Source organism: Oncorhynchus gorbuscha, unplaced genomic scaffold (assembly GCF_021184085.1).
Source record: "Oncorhynchus gorbuscha isolate QuinsamMale2020 ecotype Even-year unplaced genomic scaffold, OgorEven_v1.0 Un_scaffold_9:::fragment_2:::debris, whole genome shotgun sequence".
Lineage (NCBI taxonomy): Eukaryota > Metazoa > Chordata > Actinopteri > Salmoniformes > Salmonidae > Oncorhynchus > Oncorhynchus gorbuscha.
Window position 1 is genome coordinate 13,646 of NW_025745667.1, and position 27,972 is coordinate 41,617.

The 27,972-nt window shown below is 43.4% G+C and overlaps 1 protein-coding gene across 1 annotated transcript; it reads left to right on the plus strand.

The window, feature by feature from the left end:
• The first annotated feature begins 107 nt into the window (after window positions 1-107).
• Window positions 108-22,287, plus strand: LOC124019394 (zinc finger protein 3 homolog). Its single transcript, XM_046334709.1, has 2 exons — window positions 108-722; window positions 18,945-22,287. The coding sequence occupies exons 1-2, from the start codon at window positions 551-553 to the stop codon at window positions 20,069-20,071; spliced, it is 1,299 nt and encodes a 432-aa protein (XP_046190665.1). The 5' UTR covers window positions 108-550; the 3' UTR covers window positions 20,072-22,287.
• The last annotated feature ends 5,685 nt before the right edge of the window (window positions 22,288-27,972 follow it).

Here is a 27,972-nt window from a genome sequence, read left to right on the forward strand (position 1 = left end):
GCAGATGTAGTGAAAATGCTTGTGTTCCTAGCTCCAACAGTGCAGTAATATCTAACAATACACACAAATCTAAAAGTAAAAGAATGGAATTAAGAAATATTAGGATGAGCAATGTCGGAGTCCGGAGTATAAATATGTATATATATGTGATGGGATGTATAAAGATTATGGAGAGTATGTGGATAGAATATGTAGTATATATAAAGAATACATAGGATAAAATAGTGTACAGTATGTTCAGCAATAGTCTAATAGGATGGGCTTGACTAGAATACAGTATATACATATGAAATGGGTCAAATCACAGTTTCTTATGGAAATACTTTTAATTATTCGGTGTACTAACTAGTATAAAACAGATCGATAATTGTGAACATTCTCCATAATTCTCGCCCTAATTATTAATTTACAACGTATATAGGACGGTACTCTTATTTTGAAGGATTCCAACGATTCGTAACTCGGAAGTACATAGTTATTCTTGCCTGTTTAGTAGCGGTATGGATATCTAAAGCAACACGGCTAGCTTATCAATTTAAATTGTCTAAACATGTCTCAAATACGGTTGTTGAGGGTTTTTCTCAACGAGAGATTAACAGCTGCTGCTGAGGAGATATTCGGGGTCGTTGAAAAAACGGTAGCAGAGTATCAGGAGGAAGTTGTCCGTCTACAGAGGCTGCTCGACATTGTTCTTCAACCTGAGATTAACATGCCCAGAGCAGGTGAGAGAGGCCCAACTCGGTGTAAAATCTGTCTACCTCCAGCAGGTGGCGTTTTTTCGTTGTTTCGCCCACTGTTTGTATGTGTTTAACTCACGTCGGGACGTTTGGTAAAGTTCAAGCATAATCCTTTGCTCAGGTATAACACGTTACAGGTCACAACATCCTAATCAGACACTCATAATGCAGCTGTTTTATATATCCTAGATAGGGGCCCCACTAGCGCCATCTCTGGGTTGGCATTTCGTCCATTATCTTAACATTTTCCTTTTCATATATAATTAGCTCGAGCACTTCATACCATTTTAATACCACAGTAAAAATACCTATTTATATTATCACTCTTTTTTTATAAATGTTTATATAAGGTCAAAAAAACAAACGTCCATCTCTTAAGGGACATCATACCGTCCCCATACCGCAGGGGCGGTCTTACGTTAGCCCGTGTCCTAGTGTGTTGCACTGGTACCATATTGGGCACCTCTGGGGTCCTCAGGTCCTCTCCTGGCTCTTCCACAGCCTTCTGAAATTGTGAAGGCACAGTCGGCAGAGAACTGCCCTGGTGGGGTCTTCCCAGTCTCCTCATTATGTGTCCTGGCCACACCATCCAGAGGATATTCCCAGTCTTCCAAGTGGCCCTCCTGTGCCCTATGCTCTCCTAAACTGGGCGCATGTCCTTATGGTTTCTTCAATACTTTTGGCCCTTTACTTCCACTTCATATGACCTTGCGCTGATGTGCCCTATGCATGTGCCAAGACTCCATGTGGCATCCCTGGCGTGAGGTGACAGGAGCACACTAATAGCATGGCCTTGTTTTATTACAGGCAGATTATTTTTGCATGCTGGTCATAGTACTGTTTTGACTTGTCCTGACATGCACGTTCGTGTACCTGAACATCCCCAATGACTTTTGGTGCGAGGAGCTTGGGAGTTGTTGGCAACAGAGAGCGTGTGCGTCTAGACATGAAGTGCTGTACAGGACTGCTGCCGAAAGCCTTCTGTGGGAGTATTTCTCCACGCAAAAATGGCTTGCCACACATCTGTACATTCCTGCATTGCCTTTGTGATGAGTTTTCACTGCTATTTTCACTGTTGACTCCGCCTTACCATTACTCTGACATGGTGAAGTGGCCACATGATGGAACTGGGAATCTGGGAAAAACATCATAGCTCACAAACCTTGTGACCAACCATAACAGAATGCTGGGACTAAGCCTATCCATAACACAAAGCAGACAGATATAATAACCGACCCTTTCTGCAAAGTCTTGATTCAAACTGTGGCCCATTATCCATAACTACACCACTGTCAGGTATGACATATCTGCTAAACTGCTGCTTACAACAGTCGATGATGCAAGTGGCTGTTGTGTCCATCACTTTCTTCCCCTCCCAAAAATCTGAATAGTAGCCCACCATAATCAGCAAAGGAACATGATTTACTGTGAACAGATCCATTCCGACTTTAAACCAAGGACGTGTTGGTTGTCATGTGGCTGCAGCGTTTCTGTTTGCTGTTTAGGTAGATTAGCATTACATATTCTGCACACAGCCACAAAATGTTTCATTTCTTTTCATACTGAGTCTCTGACTTTCCTGAGACTGGCTTCGACCCCTGAGTGCCCTGCATGGATATGAGTGAGAATCATTGGGCGTAGAGTTTCTGGCACTACCACCCTGTTGCCTTTGTAGACAACCTCTTCCTGCATTGTGAGTTTGGCTCTGTATGTCCAGTAGTCCATCACCAGGATGGACGTACTCTTTCTTGTGTCCGGGACAGCCTCTTAGGATAAAAGACTGAAACATTCGAGAAGTATTGTCCTCTGCGGAATGAGTTTTAATAGTATCCTGTGTCTGCTGGGAGATGTTTTGATCAGTAGCATGGTTCACATCTTCAAACTCTGCCTGTACAGCATATACTGTCTCATTTGTCCGATATTGCGGGTGTCTAGTTGTTGGTAGTGCTTCTCGAGACAAGAAATCTGCAATGTGAAGCGCTGTTCCATTCTTGTATACTACCAGTAGTTGATCATGCTGAAGCTTTAGCATCATCCTTTAACGTCGCTTCGGGGCAGACAGAATATGGTTTTTGAAGATAACCTCAAGCGGCTTGTGATCAGTGTGCATTGTGATAGAGTGTCTACTTTGAAGGTATTGATCAAAATGATCACAGGCAAACACTATGGCTTGGCACTTCTTTTCAATTTGGGCATATCCTTGCTCCGTGGGTATCAATGTCCATGAAGCAAATGCAATGTCCTGCCCCTTCTGCAGGAGTGCTGCCCCTAGGCGTTTGTCACTTGCATCACATCTTGCATCTGTAGGTGGTGGCTTCAGGTCTTCAGCTGTCAAAATATGTCCCATGTATGTACGTACCCAATTTTTGCATCCATAACCGAAAAGATTTTAGCTTTTACCAGGCTTGGCAGTATCTCTTCAATGGCATTTGGTAATGTGCCCTACATAAAGCTTTGTTCAGAGCACTTGGATCGAGGCAGACTTATTTTGCCAGGCTTTCCCACCACAACCCATGTTGCTTATCCACATAGTAGGTTGTGGCCTTTGTAATGACACCCTGTTCCTCCATTGAATCAACAGCCTTTAGTATGGTTTTCTTCAGTGGAATGGGGATTCGACGGGGAAGCTGTTGAACTGGTCTCGCTCATCAACTTATCCCTGACCGCTGGCTACGTCCCTTCCGTCTTCAAGAGAGCGAGAGTTGCACCCCTTCTGAAAAAACCTACACTCGATCCCTCCGATGTCAACAACTACAGACCAGTATCCCTTCTTTCTTTTCTCTCCAAAACTCTTGAACGTGCCGTCCTTGGTCAGCTCTCCCGCTATCTCTCTCAGAATGACCTTCTTGATCCAAATCAGTCAGGTTTCAAGACTAGTCATTCAACTGAGACTGCTCTTCTCTGTATCACGGAGGCGCTCCGCACCGCTAAAGCTAACTCTCTCTCCTCTGCTCTCATCCTTCTAGACCTATCGGCTGCCTTCGATACTGTGAACCATCAGATCCTCCTCTCCACCCTCTCCGAGTTGGGCATCTCCGGCGCGGCCCACGCTTGGATTGCGTCCTACCTGACAGGTCGCTCCTACCAGGTGGCGTGGCGAGAATCTGTCTCCTCACCACGCGCTCTCACCACTGGTGTCCCCCAGGGCTCTGTTCTAGGCCCTCTCCTATTCTCGCTATACACCAAGTCACTTGGCTCTGTCATAACCTCACATGGTCTCTCCTATCATTGCTATGCAGACGACACACAATTAATCTTCTCCTTTCCCCCTTCTGATGACCAGGTGGCGAATCGCATCTCTGCATGTCTGGCAGACATATCAGTGTGGATGACGGATCACCACCTCAAGCTGAACTTCGGCAAGACGGAGCTGCTCTTCCTCCCGGGGAAGGACTGCCCGTTCCATGATCTCGCCATCACGGTTGACAACTCCATTGTGTCCTCCTCCCAGAGCGCTAAGAACCTTGGCGTGATCCTGGACAACAAACTGTCGTTCTCAACTAACATCAAGGCGGTGGCCCGTTCCTGTAGGTTCATGCTCTACAACATCCGCAGAGTACGACCCTGCCTCACACAGGAAGCGCGGCGCAGGTCCTAATCCAGGCACTTGTCATCTCCCGTCTGGATTACTGCAACTCGCTGTTGGCTGGGCTCCCTGCCTGTGCCATTAAACCCCTACAACTCATCCAGAACGCCGCAGCCCGTCTAGTGTTCAACCTTCCCAAGTTCTCTCACGTCACCCCGCTCCTCCGCTCTCTCCACTGGCTTCCAGTTGAAGCTCGCATCCGCTACAAGACCATGGTGCTTGCCTACGGAGCTGTGAGGGGAACGGCACCTCAGTACCTCCAGGCTCTGATCAGGCCCTACACCCAAATAAGGGCACTGCGTTCATCCACCTCTGGCCTGCTCGCCTCCCTACCACTGAGGAAGTACAGTTCCCGCTCAGCTCAGTCAAAACTGTTCGCTGCTCTGGCTCCCCAATGGTGGAACAAACTCCCTCACGACGCCAGGACAGCGGAGTCAATCACCACCTTCCGGAGACACCTGAAACCCCACCTCTTTAAGGAATACCTAGGATAGGATAAAGTAATCCTTCTCACCCCCCTTAAAATATTTAGATGCACTATTGTAAAGTGGTTGTTCCACTGGATGTCATAAGGTGAATGCACCAATTTGTAAGTCGCTCTGGATAAGAGCGTCTGCTAAATGACTTAAATGTAAAATGTAAATGTCTAACAGGTTCATCCACCACAAGGTGGAGCTCACCTGGCAGAGCCCCCATCCCTTCAAAAACGCCATCAAACTGTTTCATTATTGCCTCTGAGGTGTTCAAGTCTGATGGAACCTTTTGTTTTTATTTAGTGCTAACATGATGAATGACATGTTGGTGGTTGAGCTGTAGCAACTTATGCTTTTCACAAGTTTCTGCTGAATGAGAGGCTTTTGCAAGGTTTTCACCACTTTAGCACGTTTCCCCATCATGATTGGCTTGTAGTTCACACTCCCCTACTGGAGTAATAACCGAGCCACCGTACAGCCTTCGCCTTGCCTTGCTTGGTTGGGCTTTGCATCTCCATCCTACATTACTTGCATAAAGTCTCTGTAGCTGAGTATATTGACAGTTGAGCCACTGTCTAACTGGCATTTGATAGTGCTGCTTGGATCATAATCACAGTTATCACATGATAGTAGGATAAGCTTTAAGTTTGTAAACCATTTATCTTTGCCACTTTGAACAGAAATAACATCTGTCATGTATAGCATGTCCGCTTCTTCATCATCATTATGATCACTGCATGTATCCTGTTCTAGCAGATTGACATGCTTACTTTGTCTTTGTCTGCACACTTCAGCAAAACATTTTTTTTTTCTCCACAGAATTTGCATATAACCCCATATGCTGGGCTTTTGGCTCTTGCGTGTGTTGATCCACAGTACATGCACCCTTCTTTAGTATTTTTCAGCCTTAGATCGCTGTCCGATGAATTATGTTTCCATTTTCTATCGACATGGTCTCTATTTGTTCTGAGTGGCATAATTAACAGATTATGCCTGTTTAGGGACAGTGTTCATCTTTTTAAAATTGGATCTACGTCTGTCCGATTGCTCTGCTTATGTCTATGGCTTTCGTCAGCGTAAGTTGTGGTTGGCGCAGCATACTTGCTCTTACTCTGTTATCTTTACTGCCAAGGGAGGAAAATAGGTTCATGTGGGGAGGTAGATGTTCATGCTTCCCTGTCCTCAGTGATTCTCTCTTGTGATTCTCTCCACAGAACAAAGGGCCAGGATGTAGTTTTAGAACCCAGCCCTAGCCTGTGGTTGACCAATTAGAATTCCTTGCAATAAAACTGGGCCAATGGCCAAATAACAAGTATCCTATTTCAGGTTGGACCAATGAGAAAGTGCAACACGTAGTTATGAGTTCAGGATTGACATTCCTACCAGATGTTGAACTGAAAACCAACTATTTCCATTGATAATTCTCTATTACAGAATGTATGGAGATCAACAAAAAATGTATGGCTTATTTGCTACTTGAGGATTATATGAAGTTTCATAATGCTTCATTTGTTACGAGTGTACTGATATAAGTAGGACACATCACATCCCAGCAACTAGGAAAAAAACACTTTTTATCGGAGTTGTCTCGAGATGGCTTTGCATATTCATAGTTGAGGCTAATAGCATAGCATCTCTCTCCATTGAATACAAGCGGTTGACGTCAACAACCCTCATTGAATATTCAAAACAGGATTACAGTAATGAGATGTATCCACTAGAGGTCGACCGATTTCAAGTTTTCATAACAATCGGTAATCTGCATTTTTGGACGCCGATTACGTTGCATTCTACGAGGAAACTGCTGTTACCCGAGTGCAGCAAGGAGCCAAGGTAAGTTGCTAGCTAGCAATAAACTTATCTTATAAAGAAATCAATCTTCACACAATCACTAGTTAACTACACATGGTTGATGATATTACTAGGTTAACTATCTTGTCCTGCGTTGCATATAATCAATGCGGTGCTTGTTAATTTATCATCGAATCACAACCTACTTCGCCAAATGGGTGATGATTTAACAAAAGTACAATCGATGCCTTTCTTAAAATCAATACACAAAGAAATTCATGTTAACAGGAAATATTAACTAGGGAAATTGTGTCGCTTCTCTTGCGTTCATTGCATGCAGAGTCGGTATATGCAACAGTTTGGGCCGCCTGGCTCGTTGCAAACTAATTCGTCCGAATTTTACATAATTATGACATAACATTGAAGATTGTGCAGTGTAACAGCAATATTTAGACTGAGGGTTGCCACCCATTCAATACAATACGGAATGGTCCCGTATTTCACTGAAAGAATAAACATTTTGTTTTTTCGAAATGATAGTTTCCGGATTTTACCATATTAATGACCAAAGGCTCGTATTTCTGTGTTTATTATAATTAAGTATATGATTTGATATTTGATAGAGCAGTCTGACTGAGCAGTGCTAGGCAGCAGCAGGCTCGTAAGCATTCATTCGAACTTTACTGCGTTTGCTAGCAGCTCTTAGTAATGCTTGAATCACAGCTCTGTTTATTACTTCAAGCCTATCAACTCCTGAGATTAGGCTGGCAATACTAAAGTGCCTATTAGAACATCCCATAGTCAAAGATATATGAAATAGAAATGGTAGAGAGAGAAATAGTCGACGCGTCATAATTCCTATAATGACAAGCTAAAACTTCTTAACTGGGAATATTGAAGAGCTGGGAATATTGAACCACCAGCTTTCAAATGTTCTGAGCAAGGAACTAAAATGTTTAGCTTTTTTACATGGCACATATTGCATTTTTACTTTCTTCTCCAACACTGTGTATTTGCATTATTTAAACTAAATTGAGCATGTTTCATTATTTATTTGAGACTAAATAGATTTTATTTCTGTATTATATTAAGTTAAAATAAGTGTTCATTCAGTATTGTTGTAATTGTCATTATTATATATATATATATATATATATATCACACACACCGGCCAATTAATCGGTATTGGCTTTTTTTGGTCCTCCAATCCAATCCTTCTGTAGCTCAGTTGGTAGAGCATGGCGCTTGTAACGCCAGGGTAGTGGGTTCGATCCCCGGGACCACCCATACGTAGAATGTATGCACACATGACTGTAAGTCGCTTTGGATAAAAGCGTCTGCTAAATGGCATATATTATTATTATATTAGAATGGATAAGCGGGTTTGTGGACAACGACTCCCATTGTTAGGGCGGAGAGATGTATCCGACGTCTGCATTGGCCGTGCAGCATTTACAGTGTTATGGCAAAAGTCAGGGCATTCATACTTCTTGCGCTTCACGTAGCAGTGCAGAGCTGTTGTGAAGGAAGTTGTCTTCTGTTACTTTGAGATTGGGTTGGCGGATCGCATCCATTTTATGTGCATACACCACAGTCTACTGTACTGGAGTGTGGGGACAGTCATGGCCTACCTACATAAAATGTTCTTCATCAACAAGCCCTGTTCCTCTAAAAAGGTGAAATAGAGCCCTAAACACCACTCCCCCGGCCCCCCCCAAACCCGTCCAGCCTCTAACCCTTTCACACAATCTCATACAGTTCACAAAATATCAACACATGTCCACCGTTTCCTCCACTAAACGCTCATCACACAGACCTGTTTAATGTCTCCCGATCATCCACAACATGGCATTCAAACATGTGTGCCCAAACTGTAGTCTAATCCACACAACTTCCTCTGTCCTACATCCCATACTGCTCACCTCTTCCTTTACTGACCGGTGCACGTCTCCCCTTACTACTGCGGCCCAGCAAGACCTGAATATTTACCCCCTCTTGCCTCACCGGACTCTTAGCCATCACACCAGCCTTCTCATTACCCTCTACACCTACATGGGCAGGAAACCAGCAAACGCTTATCACCACTTCCATCCCATTAACAGCACCATCATCTCTACAAGTCTCCCCTATCCAACATGCCTGTCCTCACACTACTCAACACTGTAGCCCAATCAGAGCAGGTTACCATTCTGAGTAGTTTCAAGGAAGTTGTCACTGAAGTGAGTTTGTGTTTATACAGGACCTCCCGACTCCTCCTACCGTCAACCAATCATGTCAATGCGGAGCAATAAGGAGCCCTCCACATTGTTACGACATTTGGGAGGTGCACAGCGATGCGGTACGGAGCTCAATTTGGCCTCTGCAGGCGGAGGCTCCGTAATTGCGAAACACCCTCCATACGGAGCCTATAAATAGGATTTTAAGGAGCCAAACTTTACCGTTACTCTTTAAGGTCCATGGACCTTGTGTTATTTTCAAAGGTAGACTGACTCTGGCAGCCAAATACTCCATCTAAACGTGAATCGATTCTCTATTGCGAAACGGTTCTAGAAACATAAAGCCCTTTACTTTACATTTACATTTACATTTAAGTCATTTAGCAGACGCTCTTATCCAGAGCGACTTACAAACCTGTCATCTCCCCTTCATCTATACTGTTTGAAGTGGATTTAACAATTGACATCAATAAGGGATCATAGCTTTCACCTGGATTCACCTGGTCAGTCTGTAATGTTTTGTAAACTCAGCGTATATATGATATTAATTATTATTTTTGATTTTTTTTTTACATCAAAATAATTTCACAAATGCAAAACTTACCCACTAACCTGCTTTATCACAGTTGTAGCCGATTTCTTCCATTACACACAGATGTTTGGAGCATGCTATAGATAGCTAAGTAGCGCAGGTGGTCCCTCGGTCTTCTGTAAACGCGCTGTAACATGGAGATATGGCCGTGTGGGAACACCAACCCTAAACCCATACACACCTTTATCAATTTTACTTTTTATGTTTTTTGAAAATGTTTTCTTGCTGTTATGAAAGATAAGGCCCTTATGCTTCCATAACTGTACCGCAAGCGATGTTAATGTTCAGACCGAGCGGCAGGGCACTTAACAAAACTCCCCTGTACAGAAGACGCCTTCATCCAATGACTCTTATATGTAATCAGAGAGGAAGAGGCAAAGGGAGAGGGATAACTGGGCCCAAAATGGCTCACCAAGCGAGGAGTTTTATATGGAGGTCAATAAGAGTGTTGAATATGGTTCACATAAAAATAAATGTCTTATTTGATCTAAAAGTTTCGTAAAGATTAGGTTGTTACAAGTGTACTGATATAAGTAGGACACGACATCCCAGCAACTTTGAGAGAAAACTCTTATCAGTAGTGTGCCTAGTCGTCACTAGTTACCACAGCCACAAAGTCATAAACCCCACCTATTTCAACAATGTATCTTCTTAAAATGTGATTTTAAACCTTACCTTAACCATACTGCTAACCATATGCTTAACCATTTTGACTCTGTGACTGTGGTAAGTATTGGAAACAGTAGTGCCTGTTCATATGTGTATCTGCCCTCTCATTAGATAGAATGGTCCGACCTGCTCTTGCCTCCTCCCGACTGCCTTCCGTTTTTGAAGACATTTTTTTTTCATTGTTAGAGCGGCCATTACAGTATCTGGTCAATATAATGGATAATCTGTGGTGTAAGAAACCGACGACGATGAGAGCTTATAAGGAGGAGGTCAGAGACAACGACCTCTCCCTCAAAATCAGCAAGACAAAGGAGCTGATCCTGGACTACTGGAAACAGAGGGCTGAGCAAACCCCATCGACAATGCTGTTGTGGAACTTCAAGTTCCTCTGTGTCACTAAGGACCTATAATGGTCCAAATACACCAACACAGTCGCAGAGAGGGCACAACAACGCCTCTTCCCCCTCAGGAAGATCCTCAAAAAGATATACAGCTTGACTGGTTGCATCACCGCTTGTTATGCCAACTGCTTGGCGTCCAACTGTAAGGCACTAAAGAGTGTAGTGCGTACGGCGCAGTACATCACTGGGGCCACGCTCCCTGCCTCCAGAACCTACAGTTGAAGTCTACATACACCTTAGCCAAATACATCCGTTTTATACATCAGTTTTTCACAATTCCTGACATTAATCCTAGTAAAAATGTCCCTGTCTTAGGTCAGTTAGGATCACACCTTTTGTTTTAAGAATGTGAAATGTCAGAATAATAGAGAATGTTTTATTTCTTTAATCACATCCCGAGTGGGTCAGAAGTTTACATACACTCAATTAGTATTTGGTAGCATTGCCTTTAAATTGTTTAACTTGGGTCAAACATTTCTGGTAGCCTTCCACAAGCTTCCCACAATAAGTTGGGTGAATTTTGGCCCATTCCTCCTGACAGAGCTGGTGTAACTAAGTCAGGTTTGTAGGCCTCCTTGCTCACACATGCTTTTTCAGTTCAGCCCACACATTGTCTATAGGATTGAGGTCAGGGCTTTGTGATGGTCACTCCAATACCTTGATTTTGTTGTCCTTAAGCCATTTTGCCACAACTTTGGAAGTATGCTTGGGGTCATTGTCAATTTGGAAGATTCCATTTGTGACCAAGCTTTTAACTTCCTGACTGATGTCTTGAGATGTTGCTTCAATATATCCACATCATTTTCCGATCTCATGATGCCATCTATTTTGTGAAGTGCACCAGTCCCTCCTGCAGCAAAGCACCCCCCACAACATGCTTCCTCCACCCCCTGTCATGGTGTGTGCTACTGGTGGAGAAGTCAGATGCAGGAGAGCAGAGTTGTGAACAGGCACACACTTTATTAAGGCAGAGGCAAACAAAACAGACAGACGCCACTGCGTCAAAACCTCCAGCCAAAGGTAAAAGTGCTATGCGCGAAACAGTCACAAAAATAGAGCAAATGTTGTACAATAAACATCTCTCGTGAGAAGCCACGGAATAACGGGGAAAAACCCAGCCTGGCGCATACACTCGAACATGTAAAAAAAAAAACCAGGTGTGCAGGGAACAAGACAAAACAAATGGAACAATGGAGAAATGGAGCGGCGATGGCTAGAAAGCCGGTGACGTCGACCGCCGAACGCTGGCCGAACAAGGAAAGGAGATGACTTCGGCGGAACGTACCATGAACGCCTTCCAGACCTTCGACGTGAACTGCGGACCGTGATCAGACACTATATTCTCAGGCACCCCGTAGTGCCGGAAGACATGTGTAAACAAGGCCTCCGCAGTCTGTAGGGCCGTAGGGAGACCGGGCAAAGGGAGGAGACAACAGGACTTAGGAAATGATCCACAGCGACCAGGATTGCGGTGTTACCCTGTGAGGGAGGAAGATCGATCAGGAAATCTATCGACAGGTGCGACCTCGGGCCGTTTTGGAACGGGTAAGGGTTGTACCTCTGGGCAGGTGCCTAGGGCCTTGCACAGGGCGCACACCGAGCAGGAGGAAACAAACACTCACATTCTTTGCCAGGATGAGCCATCAATACTTCCCAGTCAGACAGAGCACCGTCCGACCAATCCCCGGATGACCAGAGGAGGGTAATGTGTGGGCCCAATAGATCAACTGGTCACAGACAGCAGGCGGAACGTACAGACGCCCGACGGGACACTGGAGGGCAGTGGGCTCTGTATGCAATGCCTGCTCAATGTCCACGTCCAGCTCCCACACGACCGGGACTACCAGGCAGGAGGCCGGGAGTCTGATCCATGGGCCACTCCTCTCTGTCATACAGCCGGGACAGTGCGTCTGCCTTCATATTCTGGGAACCGGGTCTGTAGGACAGGTAAACACAAAACGGTTAAAGAACATGGCCCACCTTGCCTGATGAGGATTGAGTCCCCTCACTGCCCGGATGTACTCCAGGTTGCGGTGGTCAGTCCAGATGAGAAAAGGGTGTTTAGCCCCCTCAAGCCAATGTCTTCACGCCTTCAAAGCTTTAACCACAGCCCAACAGCTCCCGGTCCCCCACATCAGACATTATTATGAGCCGTCCTCCCCTCAGCAGCACACTGCTCAGCTACCTCGTCCCCCTGCACATTGACTTGGTATCGGAACTCCTTGTATTTAGACTTTATTTGACCATTTTATTTTTATTTTAGCTAATTCTTATTCGTTTTTAATTCTTCATTCTTGGGAAGGGCTCTTAAGCATTTTACGGTAAAGTCTACACCTGTTGTATTCGGCGCATGTAAGATTTGATTTGTGTAATGGAACTGAGAGTCATGTTGCAGTTTTAAAGCAAATTTCCTGCAATTCTACACAGTTTGCCTTGAGGTAAAGATAACGTTTTGCAGTTTTAAAGCTAATTTCTTTCAAGTTTACACATTTTGCCATGAAACATAAGTAGAATCTTGCCGTTTAAAAGCTCAAATTATAGTGCATGATGTTTAAAACAACATTTTGGGGGAATACAAGACGAATTGAGTTTTAAAAATGTGTCATTGATGGAGTACTGTGGATACCAATATCCATGTGAGTCTCCCAGGCCCTAACTCATTCATCAACGCTAAATATGATAGTATCTTCTGGCCAGAGTTTTGTTAAGAGCCCCGACGCTTGCTCTGACCACTAAAACACCAATCTCACAGTTCTGGGCGACTTTAACCTCCCCACGTCTACCTTTGACTCATTCCTCTCTGCCTCCTTCTTTCCACTCCTCTCCTCTTTTGACCTCACCCTCTCACCTTCCCCCCCTACTCACAAGGCAGGCAATACGCTCGACCTCATCTTTACTAGATGCTGTTCTTCCACTAACCTCATTGCAACTCCCCTCCAAGTCTCCGACCACTACCTTGTATCCTTTTCAAATCAAATCAAATCAAATGTTATTTGTCACATACACATGGTTAGCAGATGTTAATGTGAGTGTAGCGAAATGCTTGTGCTTCTAGTTCCGACAATGCAGTGATAACCAACAAGTAATCTAACTAACAATTCCAAAACTACTGTCTTATACACAGTGTAAGGGGATAAGGAACATGTACATAAGGATATATGAATGAGTGATGGTACAGAGCAGCATACAGTAGATGGTATCGAGTACAGTATATACATATGAGATGAGTGTGTAGACAAAGTAAACAAAGTGGCATAGTTAAAGTGGCTAGTGATACATGTGTTACATAAGGATGCAGTCGATGATGTAGAGTACAGTATATACATATGCATATATCATCCAACACTTCCCACACTGCCCCTACTCGGATGGTATCGCCCCGTCCCAACCTTCGCTCTCTCCCCCGCTACTCTCTCCTCTTCAATCCTATCATCTCTTCCCTCTGCTCAAACCTTCTCCAACCTATCTCCTGATTCTGCCTCCTCAACCCTCCTCTCCTCCCTTTCTGCATCCTTTGACTCTCTATGTCCCCTATCTTCCAGGCCGGCTCGGTCCTCCCCTCCCGCTCCGTGGCTTGACGACTCATTGCGAGCTCACAGAACAGGGCTCCGGGCAGCCGAGCGGAAATGGAGGAAAACTCGCCTCCCTGCGGACCTGGCATCCTTTCGCTCCCTCCTCTCTACATTTTCCTCCTCTGTCTCTGCTGCTAAAGCCACTTTCTACCACTCTAAATTCCAAGCATCTGCCTCTAACCCTAGGAAGCTCTTTGCCAACTTCTCCTCCCTCCTGAATCCTCCTCCCCCTCCCCCCTCCTCCCTCTCTGCAGATGACTTCGTCAACCATTTTGAAAAGAAGGTCGACGACATCCGATCCTCGTTTGCTAAGTCAAACGACACCGCTGGTTCTGCTCACACTGCTCTACCCTGTGCTCTGACCTCTTTCTCCCCTCTCTCTCCAGATGAAATCTCGCGTCTTGTGACGGCCGGCCGCCCAACAACCTGCCTGCTCGACCCTATCCCCTCCTCTCTTCTCCAGACCATTTCCGGAGACCTTCTCCCTTACCTCACCTCGCTCATCAACTTATCCCTGACCGCTGGCTACGTCCCTTCCGTCTTCAAGAGAGCGAGAGTTGCACCCCTTCTGAAAAAACCTACACTCGATCCCTCCGATGTCAACAACTACAGACCAGTATCCCTTCTTTCTTTTCTCTCCAAAACTCTTGAACGTGCCGTCCTTGGTCAGCTCTCCCGCTATCTCTCTCAGAATGACCTTCTTGATCCAAATCAGTCAGGTTTCAAGACTAGTCATTCAACTGAGACTGCTCTTCTCTGTATCATGGAGGCGCTCCGCACCGCTAAAGCTAACTCTCTCTCTCCTCTGCTCTCATCCTTCTAGACCTATCGGCTGCCTTCGATACTGTGAACCATCAGATCCTCCTCTCCACCCTCTCCGAGTTGGGCATCTCCGGCGCAGCCCACGCTTGGATTGCGTCCTACCTGACAGGTCGCTCCTACCAGGTGGCGTGGCGAGAATCTGTCTCCTCACCACGCGCTCTCACCACTGGTGTCCCCCAGGGCTCTGTTCTAGGCCCTCTCCTATTCTCGCTATACACCAAGTCACTTGGCTCTGTCATAACCTCACATGGTCTCTCCTATCATTGCTATGCAGACGACACACAATTAATCTTCTCCTTTCCCCCTTCTGATGACCAGGTGGCGAATCGCATCTCTGCATGTCTGGCAGACATATCAGTGTGGATGATGGATCACCACCTCAAGCTGAACTTCGGCAAGACGGAGCTGCTCTTCCTCCCGGGGAAGGACTGCCCGTTCCATGATCTCGCCATCACGGTTGACAACTCCATTGTGTCCTCCTCCCAGAGCGCTAAGAACCTTGGCGTGATCCTGGACAACACCCTGTCGTTATCAACTAACATCAAGGCGGTGGCCCGTTCCTGTAGGTTCATGCTCTACAACATCCGCAGAGTACGACCCTGCCTCACACAGGAAGCGGCGCAGGTCCTAATCCAGGCACTTGTCATCTCCCGTCTGGATTACTGCAACTCGCTGTTGGCTGGGCTCCCTGCCTGTGCCATTAGACCCCTACAACTCATCCAGAACGCCGCAGCCCGTCTGGTGTTCAACCTTCCCAAGTTCTCTCACGTCACCCCGCTCCTCCGCTCTCTCCACTGGCTTCCAGTTGAAGCTCGCATCCGCTACAAGACCATGGTGCTTGCCTACGGAGCTGTGAGGGGAACGGCACCTCAGTACCTCCAGGCTCTGATCAGGCCCTACACCCAAACAAGGGCACTGCGTTCATCCACCTCTGGCCTGCTCGCCTCCCTACCACTGAGGAAGTACAGTTCCCGCTCAGCCCAGTCAAAACTGTTCGCTGCTCTGGCCCCCCAATGGTGGAACAAACTCCCTCACGACAGCGGAGTCAATCACCACCTTCCGGAGACACCTGAAACCCCACCTCTTTAAGGAATACCTAGGATAGGATAAGTAATCCTTCTCACCCCCCCCCCCCTTTAAGATTTAGATGCACTATTGTAAAGTGACTGTTCTACTGGATGTCATAAGGTGAATGCACCAATTTGTAAGTCGGTCTGGATAAGAGCGTCTGCTAAACGACTTAAATCTAAATGTAAATGTAAAACCCAGTACAGTTTTGGAAACATTACTAACATATGTCATATCACAGAAATATATATATTTTTTAAAGTTTAATTACTACACACCTTTTTATAGGGTTAGCTTTCCCACACTGCCATTTTTCCATGTTACAGCGCTTGTTTACAGAAAACAGATAGAATAGCGAGGTGTACCCGTACTAAATTGCTATCTGTAAGTCCAAACACCTGTGTGTAAATGGAAGACAGACACCAGACACCACTCCACCGCAAAAGTCTTGTCACTGAAAAATACTGTTAGCTGAAACTGTGTTAAATCCTGTTAAAACAGTGTACAGTCTCAGTATATTTTGGATATGTGAAATGTGAAATGTTTCTAGAATTATACCACAATTAAGAATCAAATCAAATTTGATTGGTCGCATATACATATATTGCAGGTGGCAGCGAAAAGTATGTTTCTAACACCAACAGTGCAGTAATACCTTACAATACAAAACACATTTTGAAATATCAGGACGAGTAATGTCATAGTCTGGAATATGAATATACATGTATAGACATTATGGACAGTATATGAATAGGAAATGTGTCTACAGCAATAGTTATATAGGATGAGCCTTGAATAGAATACAGTATATACATATGAAGTGGGTAAAACAGTATGCATAATTTATTAAAATGGCTATGTACATAGGGCAGCGGTCTCTACGGTGCAGGGTAGAGTACAGGGTGGTAGCCGGCTAGTAACAGTGACTGGGTGGAGGCTGGCTAGAAGTGACTATTTAACAGTCAGATGGCCTGAATATAGAAGCTGTTTTTCAATGTCTTGGTCCCAGCTTTGATGCACCTGTACGTACTGTCTGCTCCTTCTAGATGGTAGCAGGGTGAACATGCCGTGGCTCGGGTAGCTGAGGTCCTTGATGATCTTCTTGGCCTTCCTGTGACACCGGGTGTTGTAGATGTCCTGGAGGTCAGGCAGTGTGCTGCGTTGGGTTGACCGCACGACCCATTGGAGAGCCCTGCTGTTGAGGATGGTGCAGTTGCTGTACCAAGCGGTGATACAGCCTGACAGGATGCTCTCAATGGTGCACCTGTAGAAGTTCATATGGTTCTTAGGGGCCAAGCTGAATTTCTTTAAGCCTTCTGATGTTTAAGAGGCACTGTTTTACCTTGTTCGCCACACTGTCTGTTTGAAGGGACCATTTCAGGTTGTCAGTGATGTGCATGCAGAGAAACCTGAAGCTTTTGACTGTCTCCACCGCAGCTCCGCCGATGTGGATGGGGGTGTGCTCTCTGCTGTCTCCTGTAGTCCTTGATCAGCTCCTTCATTTTGTTGACATTGAGGGAGACGTTATTTTCCTGGCACCACTCCAATAGGGCCCTCACCTCCTCCATGTTGGCTGTCTTGTCGTTATTGGTAATCTGCATGCTTGATTGAGTTGGAGATGCAGTCATGGGAGTACAGGAGGGGGCTGAGCAAGCACCATTGTGGGGCCCCCATGTTGAGGATCAGCGTAGCAGAGGTGCTGTTGCCTAACACCGCCTAGGATCGGCCCTTTAAGAAGTCCAGTTGCACATGGTGAAGTTCAGACCCAGGGCCCCCGAGCTTAGTAATGAGCATGGAGGGCACTATGGTGTTGAAGGCTGAGCTGTAGTCGTTGAACAGAATTCTACCATAGGTATTCCTCTTGTCCAGATGGGATAGGGCAGTGTGATGGTGATTGTGTCGCCGTGGATCTGTTGGGACAGTATGCAAATTGTAGTGGGTCTAGGGTGTCGGGTAAGGTGGAGGGGATATGATCCTTAACTAGCCTCTCAAAGCACTTCATGATGACAGAAGTGAGTGCTACGGGGCAATAGTCATTTAGTTCAGATACGTTCGCTTTCTTGGGTACAAGGAACAATGGGTGGACCTCTTGAAGCAAGTGGGGACAACAGACTGGGATAGGGAAAGATTGAATATGTTTGTAAACACTTCAGCCAGCAGGTCTGTGCATGCTCTGAGGACTGTTAACATTCTCTGTTTCACAAAATCATGGCTCTCTCCGGATATACTGTCCACATCCTTACTGCCAGGGGGGGTCTCCATACATTGCATGGAAAAAGAAAGGTGGAGGTGTATGTTTCATGATTAACTACTCTGTGTTTATGGTTAACGTACAAGAACTGAATTTTGTTTGTTCTCCCTATCTGGAATGCCTCACCATCAAATGCCGACCGCATTACCTCTCGAGAGAATTCTCTTCAGTCATTGTCACGACCATGTATTTTCACATTTAGATGGAATATTTGGCTGTTTTGGCAGCCTGAGCCAATTCGCCTCTAAGAGGAACATATAAGGTCCTTGGACTATAAGGAGTAACGTTAGGCTCCTTTAGTTTATTATTGGGCTACCCAGGCCCATGTTGTGCATCTAAAGGTTAAGAACATAAATTGTGGATGTATGATATTGTTTTGTATTGTATTGTATTGCACCCTCAACTTTTTCCACTGATCCCTTCTCCAATATTCATGTAATCTGTTGTTGCTAGCGATATTCATACAAAAGACAATTGTATTTATATTTTGAGATCTGGTTGCGGACTCCCTGCAGTGTCGGACCCACTTTGGGAACCCCCGGCTAACTCGTTAAGTTTGTCTAGCTCAACCTTCATTTTTTAAGGCATTGGATGTCAAATGTAGTTATTTTTGTGACAAAGTTCAGGATTAAAGTTAATTTATTTTAGATTAGTAGATGTTAATTTATTTTAGATTAGTAGATGTTAATTATTGCAGGCGTACCAGACAGGAGGTAGGTCTACATGTCATTGAGTTTTCTGTTTTATCCTTTCTCCTTTCCTCCAGACCTCCAGCAGCGTACTCTTTCTTTCTCCGAAGAGGAGGTTCCCCCTGAGCAACAGCAGTGTGAGCAGGAGTGGAGCCCCAGTCTGGGACAGGAGGACCCAGAGCCCATACAGATTAAAGAAGAGCAGGAGGACCTCCGGAGCCGTCAGGAGGAAGAGCAGATTCAAGGGCTTGAGGCAGATGCCATAGAATTCATATTCAATCCTGTCTGTGTGAAAAGTGATCGTGATGAAGACCCAACTCAGCCCTCACATCTCTATCAAGACCAAAAGGAGGGAAACGGAGAGAGAGGAACTCTACCCAGTACTACAACTGAAAATATCAAAACAGAACCTGATGGAGAGGACTATCGGGAATCAGAACCAACCAGTGTCTCTCAGCCTTTCTTTAGTGTAAATCCAGACTGTTCTGCAGCTCAGAGTGAAAACAGTCAAAGTGTCAGTGGTATGGAGACTGGAGGACCTCCTTCAGGTTTTAAGTCAGTCAAATCAAAAATAAAGATGATAAAAGGACAAATGTCCCACATCAAAACTAAGGGTAGGAAATCTACACAGTTGTCCCTCCTGGAATCACCCAGTCAAAGTCATGCTACTCCTTGTTGTTGTAAGGTGTGTGGCAAGTCTTTTCATCACATGGGTACATTAATTAAACATGTGCAAATTCATACAAAGGATGAAGAAGGTATTTGTGGTGTGTGTGGAAAATGTTTTCAGTCTACAGAAAGTATGCAAGATCACTTCCAAACTCACATTGTAGATAGGTTTTGTTGTCATGTTTGTGGTAAAGGTTTCACCTTAAACAGTAATCTAAAAAGACACATGAGGAGCCACACAAGAGAGAAACCATATGGATGTCATTATTGTGGCCAAGGATTCAGCACTGGCAGCACTCTGAATAGACACATTAGGATCCACACAGGGGAGAAGCCATTTTGCTGCCCTGATTGTGGCAAATCATTCACTCAGAGTGGACATCTAAAAATACACATGAGGACCCACACAGGGGAGAAACCACATAGCTGCCCTGATTGTGGCAAAGGATTCAGCATTGCCAGTAATCTGTCAGTGCACATGAAGATCCACACAGGAGAGAAAAGACAAAAGGATTCAGCACTGGCACCAATCTGAAAGTGCACATGAGAACTCAGAGGAGAGACCATACTGATGTTCCTCATAGTAGAAATGTATTTCCCAATTAGGTACATTAAATAACAGACACATCAAGGAAGCACTTTAAATGTGTGGAACTGGCAGTATTTTTCTAAATGATAGAACTCTGATAAAGTAACATGAAGAACAATCTCAAGAGGGAGAAAACATGACAGTGTGCTGTTTGGGGAGAGGTCTGGAGACAGAAGATTGAGAGGCACATTGTACAGTGCCTTTAAAAAGTATTCATACCCCTTGACTTATTCAACATTTTGTTGTGTTATAGCCTGAATTTACAATGACTTAAATAAATGTAAGAATTCATTATGAGCTTATATGGTATTAAAGTTAAGGGACATCACCCTGGGTGAGGTGAACCTCAGTTGGGGATAAAAAGGGAAAACACCATCTTTTGAACTAAGTGTATTACTTGCAAATTACTGTAAGTGTATACTCCAGGTTGCAATCCAGCTTGCAATCCTTATTAAACAAACTAACCCCTGATCAAGGAAGTTTCCCGTGGTCTCTTGTATGAACATAGGGCAGAATTCCCTTGTGTTGAACATAGGGCAGAATTCCCTTGTGTTTCCATCTGGTCACTCTCCCATAAAGCCCAGATTGGTGAGGTGCCATAGAGACTGTTATCCTTCTGGCAGGTTCTCCCATCTCAGCCAAGGAACTCCGTAGTTCTGTTGGAGTGGTCATTGGGTTCTTGTTCTCCTGCCTGATCAAGGTCCTTCTTGCCCGGTTGCTCAGTTTGGTCGGACGGCCAGCTCTAGCCAAAGTCAGGGTAGTTCCATATTTTTGCATTTTCCCAATGATTGAGACCACTGTGCTCAATCAAACATTCAACACACTATAAATTGTTTTATACCCTTCCCCAGATATGTCTCATCACAGTCCTGGAGCTCTACGGACAATTCCTTGGACTTCATGGTATAGTTTCTGCTCTGACATGTACTGTCAACTGTAGGACCTTATATAGACAGGTGTGTTTCTTTCTAAATCATCTCCACAAACAATTGAATTGGCCACAGGTGGACTCCAATCAAGTTGTAGCAACATCTCAAAGATGATCGAAGTAAATTGGATGCACTCGAGCTCAATTTTGAATGTCATAGCAAAGAGGTGTGAATACTTTTGTAAATTAGTTATGGGTGTTTCATTTTCAGTAAAAAAAAATGTTTTTCTAAAAACATGTTTTCACTTTGTCGTAAGAGGGTATTGTGTGTAGATAGGTGAGAATGATTTATTTAATCAAATTTGAATTCAGGCTGTAACACAACACACTGGTATAAGTCAAGGGGTATGAATACAGGCATTGTATATTCCACTCTTAGGTGAATAAAATATGACTGAATTACAACTTCAACATAAGAACAATACATCACCCGAAGCAGCCACCACTGTCTAACAGAGAGCAGTCTGGATTTCTGAGCAACAGTAGTCCCTGGTCATTAGTTATAGGATGACAGAAAGACATTTGAAACTATGTCCTCCATCTCTACATAAAATATGGTTTTGTCATGGTTTTGAAATTTGCCACATTACATCTGTTATGAAGTTGTTAAAGGGCAATTCCATGGTAACTCTATGCACAAGGACCACCTTTTAACAATTTCCACAGAGGATTTTACAAAAACACATTTACAGAAAGAACTGTGCAGATCCAAATTGTGGTAACAGAATAAAACTGAGTTTTATACTGTAATTCTGTTACCCAACTTAGCATCTGCACAGTTTTTCCAGTAAATGTGTTTTTATTTCATTTACTGTGTAAATTGTTCAAAGTAGTCATTGTGTATATAGTTGTATGGTTTGTTAAACTTAGGAAATCAATGGTTTTGGTTTGGCACACATTTTTAAATGAAAAAATCAGAATCTCAGCGTAATTCCGTTACCATGGAATTGCCCTATAAAGTAGTTTTCGCAATATCAATTACTTTGTATATCAGTTAGGAGCTGAAATAATCCTACCATTATTGTTACTTCTGAGCTTGATGCTAATATCCACTCTGAGGGGAAAATACATTTTTATTTTGTTTTCCATGTTTTGAAAAGCATTAAGAAAATTGTTGTGCTATGCTCAAGTGGACCCATTCATATACTGTAAATGAACCTTCTGAAACGTGTTTTTTTAATATTCTAGGGATTGTACATTTTATCTGCCTTTATATAAAAGAATAAATGTTGATAACACATGTTCATTGTGAGGTGTCTTTACCTGCACATTTTTCTTTCCTCTGACTGTTCATTGCACTTTTATGAAACATTGGAACCATTGAAATGTTTGACTGTTACAGTTCAGAAAGTATTCAGACCCCTTGACTTTTTACACATTTTGTTACGTTACAGCCTTATTCTAAAATGGATTAAATTAAACAATTTCCTTATCAATCTAAACACAATACCCCATAATGACGAAGCAAAAACAGGTTTCTAGAAAATGTTTCACATTTATAAAAAATAAAGCAGAAATACCTTATTTTCTTAAGTATTCAGACCCTTTGCTACGAGATTCAAAATTGAGATCAGGTGCATCCTGTTTCCATTGATCAACTTGATTGGAGTCCACCTGTGGTAAATTCAATTGATTGGACATGATTTGGAAAGGTACACACCTGTCTATATAAGGTCCCACAATTGACAATGCATGTCAGAGCAGAAACCAAGCAATGAGGTCGAAGGAATTGTCTGTAGAGCTGCGAGACAAGATTGTGTCGAGGCACAGATCTGGGGAAGGGTACAAAAAAATGTCTGCAGCATTGAAGGTCCCCAAGAACACAGTGACCTCCATCATTCTTAAATGGAAGAAGTTAGGAACCACCAAGACTCTTCCTCGAGTTGGCCGCTCGGCCAAACTGAGAAATCGGGGGAGAAGGGTCTTGGTCAGGGAGGTGACCAAGAACCCGATGGTCACTCTGACAGAGCTCCAGAGTTCCTCTGTGGAGATGGGATAAACTTACAGAAGGACAACCATCTCTACAGCACTCCACCAATAAGGCTTTTATGGTAGAGTGGCTAGACGGAAGCCACACCTCAGTAAAAGGCACATGACAGCCCACTTGGAGTTTGCCTAAAGGCACCTAAAGGAATCTCAGACCATGAGAAACAAAATTCTCTGGTCTGATGAAACCAAGATTGAACTTCGGCCTGAATGCTAAGTGTCACGTCTGGAGGAAACCTGGCACCATCCCTAAGGTGAAGCGTGGTGGTGGTAGCATCACGCTGTGGGGATGTTTTTCAGCTGCAGGGACTGGGAGATTAATGAGGATTGAGGGAAGATGAACGGAGCAAAGTTCAGCGAGATCCTTGATGAAACCTGCTCCAGAGCGCTTGAGACCTCAGTCTGGGGCGAAGGTTCACCTTCCAACAGGACAATGACCCTAAGCACACAGCCAAGACAACGCAGGAGTGGCTTCGGAACAAGTCTCTGAATGTCTTTAAGTGGCATAGCCAGAGCCCGGACTTGAACCCGATCTAATATCTTTGGCGAGACCTGAAAATAGCTGTGCAGCGACGCTCCCCATCCAACCTGACAGAGGTTGAGAGGATCCACAGAGAAGAATGGGAGAAACTCCCCAAATACAGGTGTGCAAAGTTTGTAGTGTCATACCCAAGAAGACCCGAGGCTGTAAGTGCTGAGTAAAGGGTCTGAATACTTACAGTTGAAGTCTGAAGTTTACATTGACCTTAGCCAAATTTATATATTTTAACTCTGTTTTTTCCCAATTCCTGATATTTAATCCTCTTAAAAATTCCCAGTTAGGATCACCACTTTATTTTAAGAATATGAAATGTGAGAATAATACTGCACAGAATGATTTATTTCAGCTTTTATTTATTTCATCACATTCCCAGTGGGTTAGAAGTTTACATACACTCAATCAGTATTTGGTAGCATTGCCTTTAAATTGTTTAACTTGGGTCAAACATTTTGGGTAGCCTTGGGTGAATTTTGGCCCATTCAATTGTTTGTTGGCCTCCTTCGTTGCACACGCATTTTCAGTTCCGCCCACAGATTTTCTATAGGATTGAGGTCAGGGCTTTGTGATGGCCACTCCAATACCTTGACTTTGTTGTCCTTAAGCCGTTTTGCCACAACTTTGAAAGTATATTTCTCCAAAAAGTACAATCTTTGTGCTCATGTGCAGTTGCAAGCTGTAGTCTAGCTTTTTTATGGCGGTTTTGGAGCAGTGGCTTCTTCCTTGCTGAGCGGCCTTTCAGGTATGTCGATATAGGACTCGTTTTTACCGTGGATATAGATACTTTTGTACGTGTTTCCTCCAGTGTCTTCACAAGGTCCTTTGCTGTTGTTCTGGGATTGATTCACACTTTTTGTACCAAAGTATACGTTCATCTCTAGGAGACAGAACGCGACTCCTTCCTGAGCGGTATGACAGCTACGTGGTCCCATGGTGTTTATACTTGCGTACTATAGTTTGTACAGATGATCTTGGTACTTTCAGGCATTTGGAAGTTTTTCCCAAGGATGAACCAGACTTTTGGAGGTCTACAATTTTTTTTCTGAGGCCTTGGCTGATTTATTTTCATTTCCCCATGATATCAAGCAAAGAGGCACTGAGTTTGAAGGTAGGCCTTGAAATACATCCACAGGTACACCTCCAATTGACTTAAATGATGTCAATTAGCCTATCAGAAGCTTCTAAAGCCAAGACATAATTTTCTGTAATTTTCCAAGCTGTTTAAAGGCACAGTCAACTTAGTGTATGTACCCTTCTGACCCACTGGAATTGTGATACAGTGAATTATAAGTGAAATAATCTGTCTTTAAACAATTGTTGGAAAAACTTACTTGTGTCATGCACAAAGTAGATGTCCTAACCGACTTGCCAAAACTATAGTTTGTTAACAAGAAATTTGTGGAGTGGTTGAAAACAAGTTTTAATGACTCCAACCTAAGTGTATGTAAACATCCGACTTCAACTGTATTACTGCACTGTTGGAGGAACACAAGTACGTCACTACACCCGCAATAAAACATCTGCTAAATATGTGTATGTGACCAATAACATCTGCTAAATATGTGTATGTGACCAATAACATCTGCTAAATATGTGTATGTGACCAATAACATCTGCTAAATATGTGTATGTGACCAATAACATCTGCTAAATATGTGTATGTGACCAATAACATCTGCTAAATATGTGTATGTGACCAATAACATCTGCTAAATATGTGTATGTGACCAATAACATCTGCTAAATATGTGTATGTGACCAATAACATCTGCTAAATATGTGTATGTGACCAATAACATCTGCTAAATATGTGTATGTGATCAATAACATCTGCTAAATATGTGTATGTGACCAATAACATCTGCTAAATATGTGTATGTGACCAATAACATCTGCTAAACATGTGTATGTGACCAATAACATCTGCTAAACATGTGTATGTGACCAATAACATCTGCTAAATATGTGTATGTGACCAATAACATTTGATTTGATTTTAACAAAATGTGGAAAAAGTTAAGGGGTCTGAATACTTTAACGAATACACTGTACATTTCAACTTCATGTTCTGGTGCCGTTCGGGCAATTTAAAGTTTTGATTGGGGACTTATTTGTGGAGGAATGTAACTGTTTTTCTGGGTGATTTGAATTTTTTCCCACATTTTGTTATCTTACATACTTATTCTAAAATTGATTAAATCATTTTTTTCCCGTCATCAATCTACACACAACACCCCATAATGACAAAGCAAAAACAGTTTTTTATTTTTTATAAACTAAAAAAAAAAAATCTAAGAACATTTTGGGATTTTTCTTTATTGGGTATTTTGTGTAGATTGCTGCAGATTTTTACATTTTGTATCCATTTTAGAATAAGGTTGTAACGTAACAAAATATGGAAAAAGTCAAGGGGTCTGAATACTTTCTGAAGGCACTGTATATATCTTACTTTAACAAAGGCCTTTTCAAAGTCAGCTATGAATATTTACATTTACATTTACATTTAAGTCATTTAGCAGACGCTCTTATCCAGAGCGACTTACAAATTGGTGCATTCACCTTATGACATCCAGTGGAACAGTCACTTTACAATAGTGCATCTAAAACTTAAGGGGGGTGAGAGGGATTACTTATCCTATCCTAGGTATTCCTTAAAGAGGTGGGGTTTCAGGTGTCTCCGGAAGGTGATTGACTCCGCTGTCCTGGCGTCGTGAGGGAGTTTGTTCCACCATTGGGGGCCAGGGCAGCGAACAGTTTTGACTGGGCTTTACTTCCTCAGTGGTAGGGAGGCGAGCAGGCCAGAGGTGGATGAACGCAGTGCCCTTGTTTGGGTGTAGGGCCTGATCAGAGCCTGGAGGTACTGAGGTGCTTCCCCTCACAGCTTGTGGTCTTGTAGCGGATGCAGTAACTGGAAGCCAATATCAGGCCTGGTTTCCCAGATGTTTCATAGTGTTCTATTGTTTCCAGTATTTCTGTTATATTATCTCTGATTAGGATGAATAACATACAACAACACCTTTTTAATTCTATGTGCTATGCATTTTGCTAGGATTTTGGCATCACAACACTGAAGTGTAAGGGGTCTCCAGTTTTTTAGGTGGACTGGATCTTTATATTTACCGTCTGGGTCCTGTTTCAGTAATAGTGAAATCAGACCTTCCTGCTGAGTATCTGACAGTGTTACATTTTTATAGAAGTGGTTAAAACATGTTAATAACCTAATAATACTAATACCTTTGAGTACATTTTTTATATGTTTTATATATACAGTACCTTAACTGGTATGCCATCCAGCCCTGGAATTGTCCCAGACTTGAAGGCTTTAATTTAAGAATGATAGTAAAAAGCTTTGGGGCACCATAAATTACATTTTGGGGAAAAAGCCAGCTCGGCTCCATCATTCACTGAATCAGATGACTCAATCATCACAAAGCCCACTGATATTGTCAACTATTTTAAAGACTTTTTCATTGGCAAGATAAGCAAACTTAAGGATGACATGCCAGCAACAAATGTTGGCACTACACATCCAAGTATATCGGACCAAGTTATGAAAAACAATAATTGTACTTTTGAATTCTGTAAAGTCAGTGTGGAAGAGATGAAAAAAGTGTTGTTGTCTATCAACATTGACAAGCCACCAGGGTCTGACAATTTTGATGGAATATTTCTGAGGATAATATCAGACGATATTGCCGCTCCTATTTGCCACATCTTCAATTTAAGCCTACTTGTGCCCTCAGGCCTAAAGTCATTCCGCTACCCAAGAATAGTAAAGCCCCCAATACTGGCTCAAATAGCTGACCAATCAGCCTGTTACCAACCCTTAGTAAACCCTTAGTAAACTTCTGGAAAATAATTGTGTTTGACCAGATACAATGCTATTTCACAGTAAACAAATTGACAAACAGACTTTCAGCACGCTTAAAGGAGGACACTCAACAAGCACAGCACTTACACAAATGACTGATGATTGGCTGAGAGAAATGGATAATACAATTATTGTGGGGGCTGTCTTGTTAGACTTCAGTGCAGGATTATCGATCATAGTCTGTTGCTGGACAAATGTATGTGTTATGGCTTTACACCCACTGCTAAAAGTGGATAAAGAGTTACTTGTCTAACAGAACACAGAGGGTGTTCTTTAATGGAAACCTCTCAAACATAATCCAGGTAGAATCAGGAATTCCCCATGTTAGCTCTTTAGGCCCCTTCCTTTTTACATTTTTTGTTACTAATGACATGCCACTGACTTTTAATAAAGCCAGAGTGTATATATATGCAGATCACTCAACACTATACACGTCAGCTACTACAGCGACTGAAATGACTGCAATATTCAACTAAGAGTTGCAGTTAGTTTTAGAGTGGATGAGAAGGAATAAGTTAGCCATA

What these genes read in the sequence shown, in the direction of transcription:
- LOC124019394 (XM_046334709.1), top strand. Translation starts at nt 551, where the DNA reads ATGTCTCAAATACGGTTGTTGAGGGTTTTTCTCAACGAGAGATTAACA. An exon ending in GATTAACATGCCCAGAGCAG is followed by an intron (nt 723 to 18,944) that starts GTGAGAGAGGCC and finishes CCTTTCCTCCAG; the next exon opens with ACCTCCAGCAGCGTACTCTT.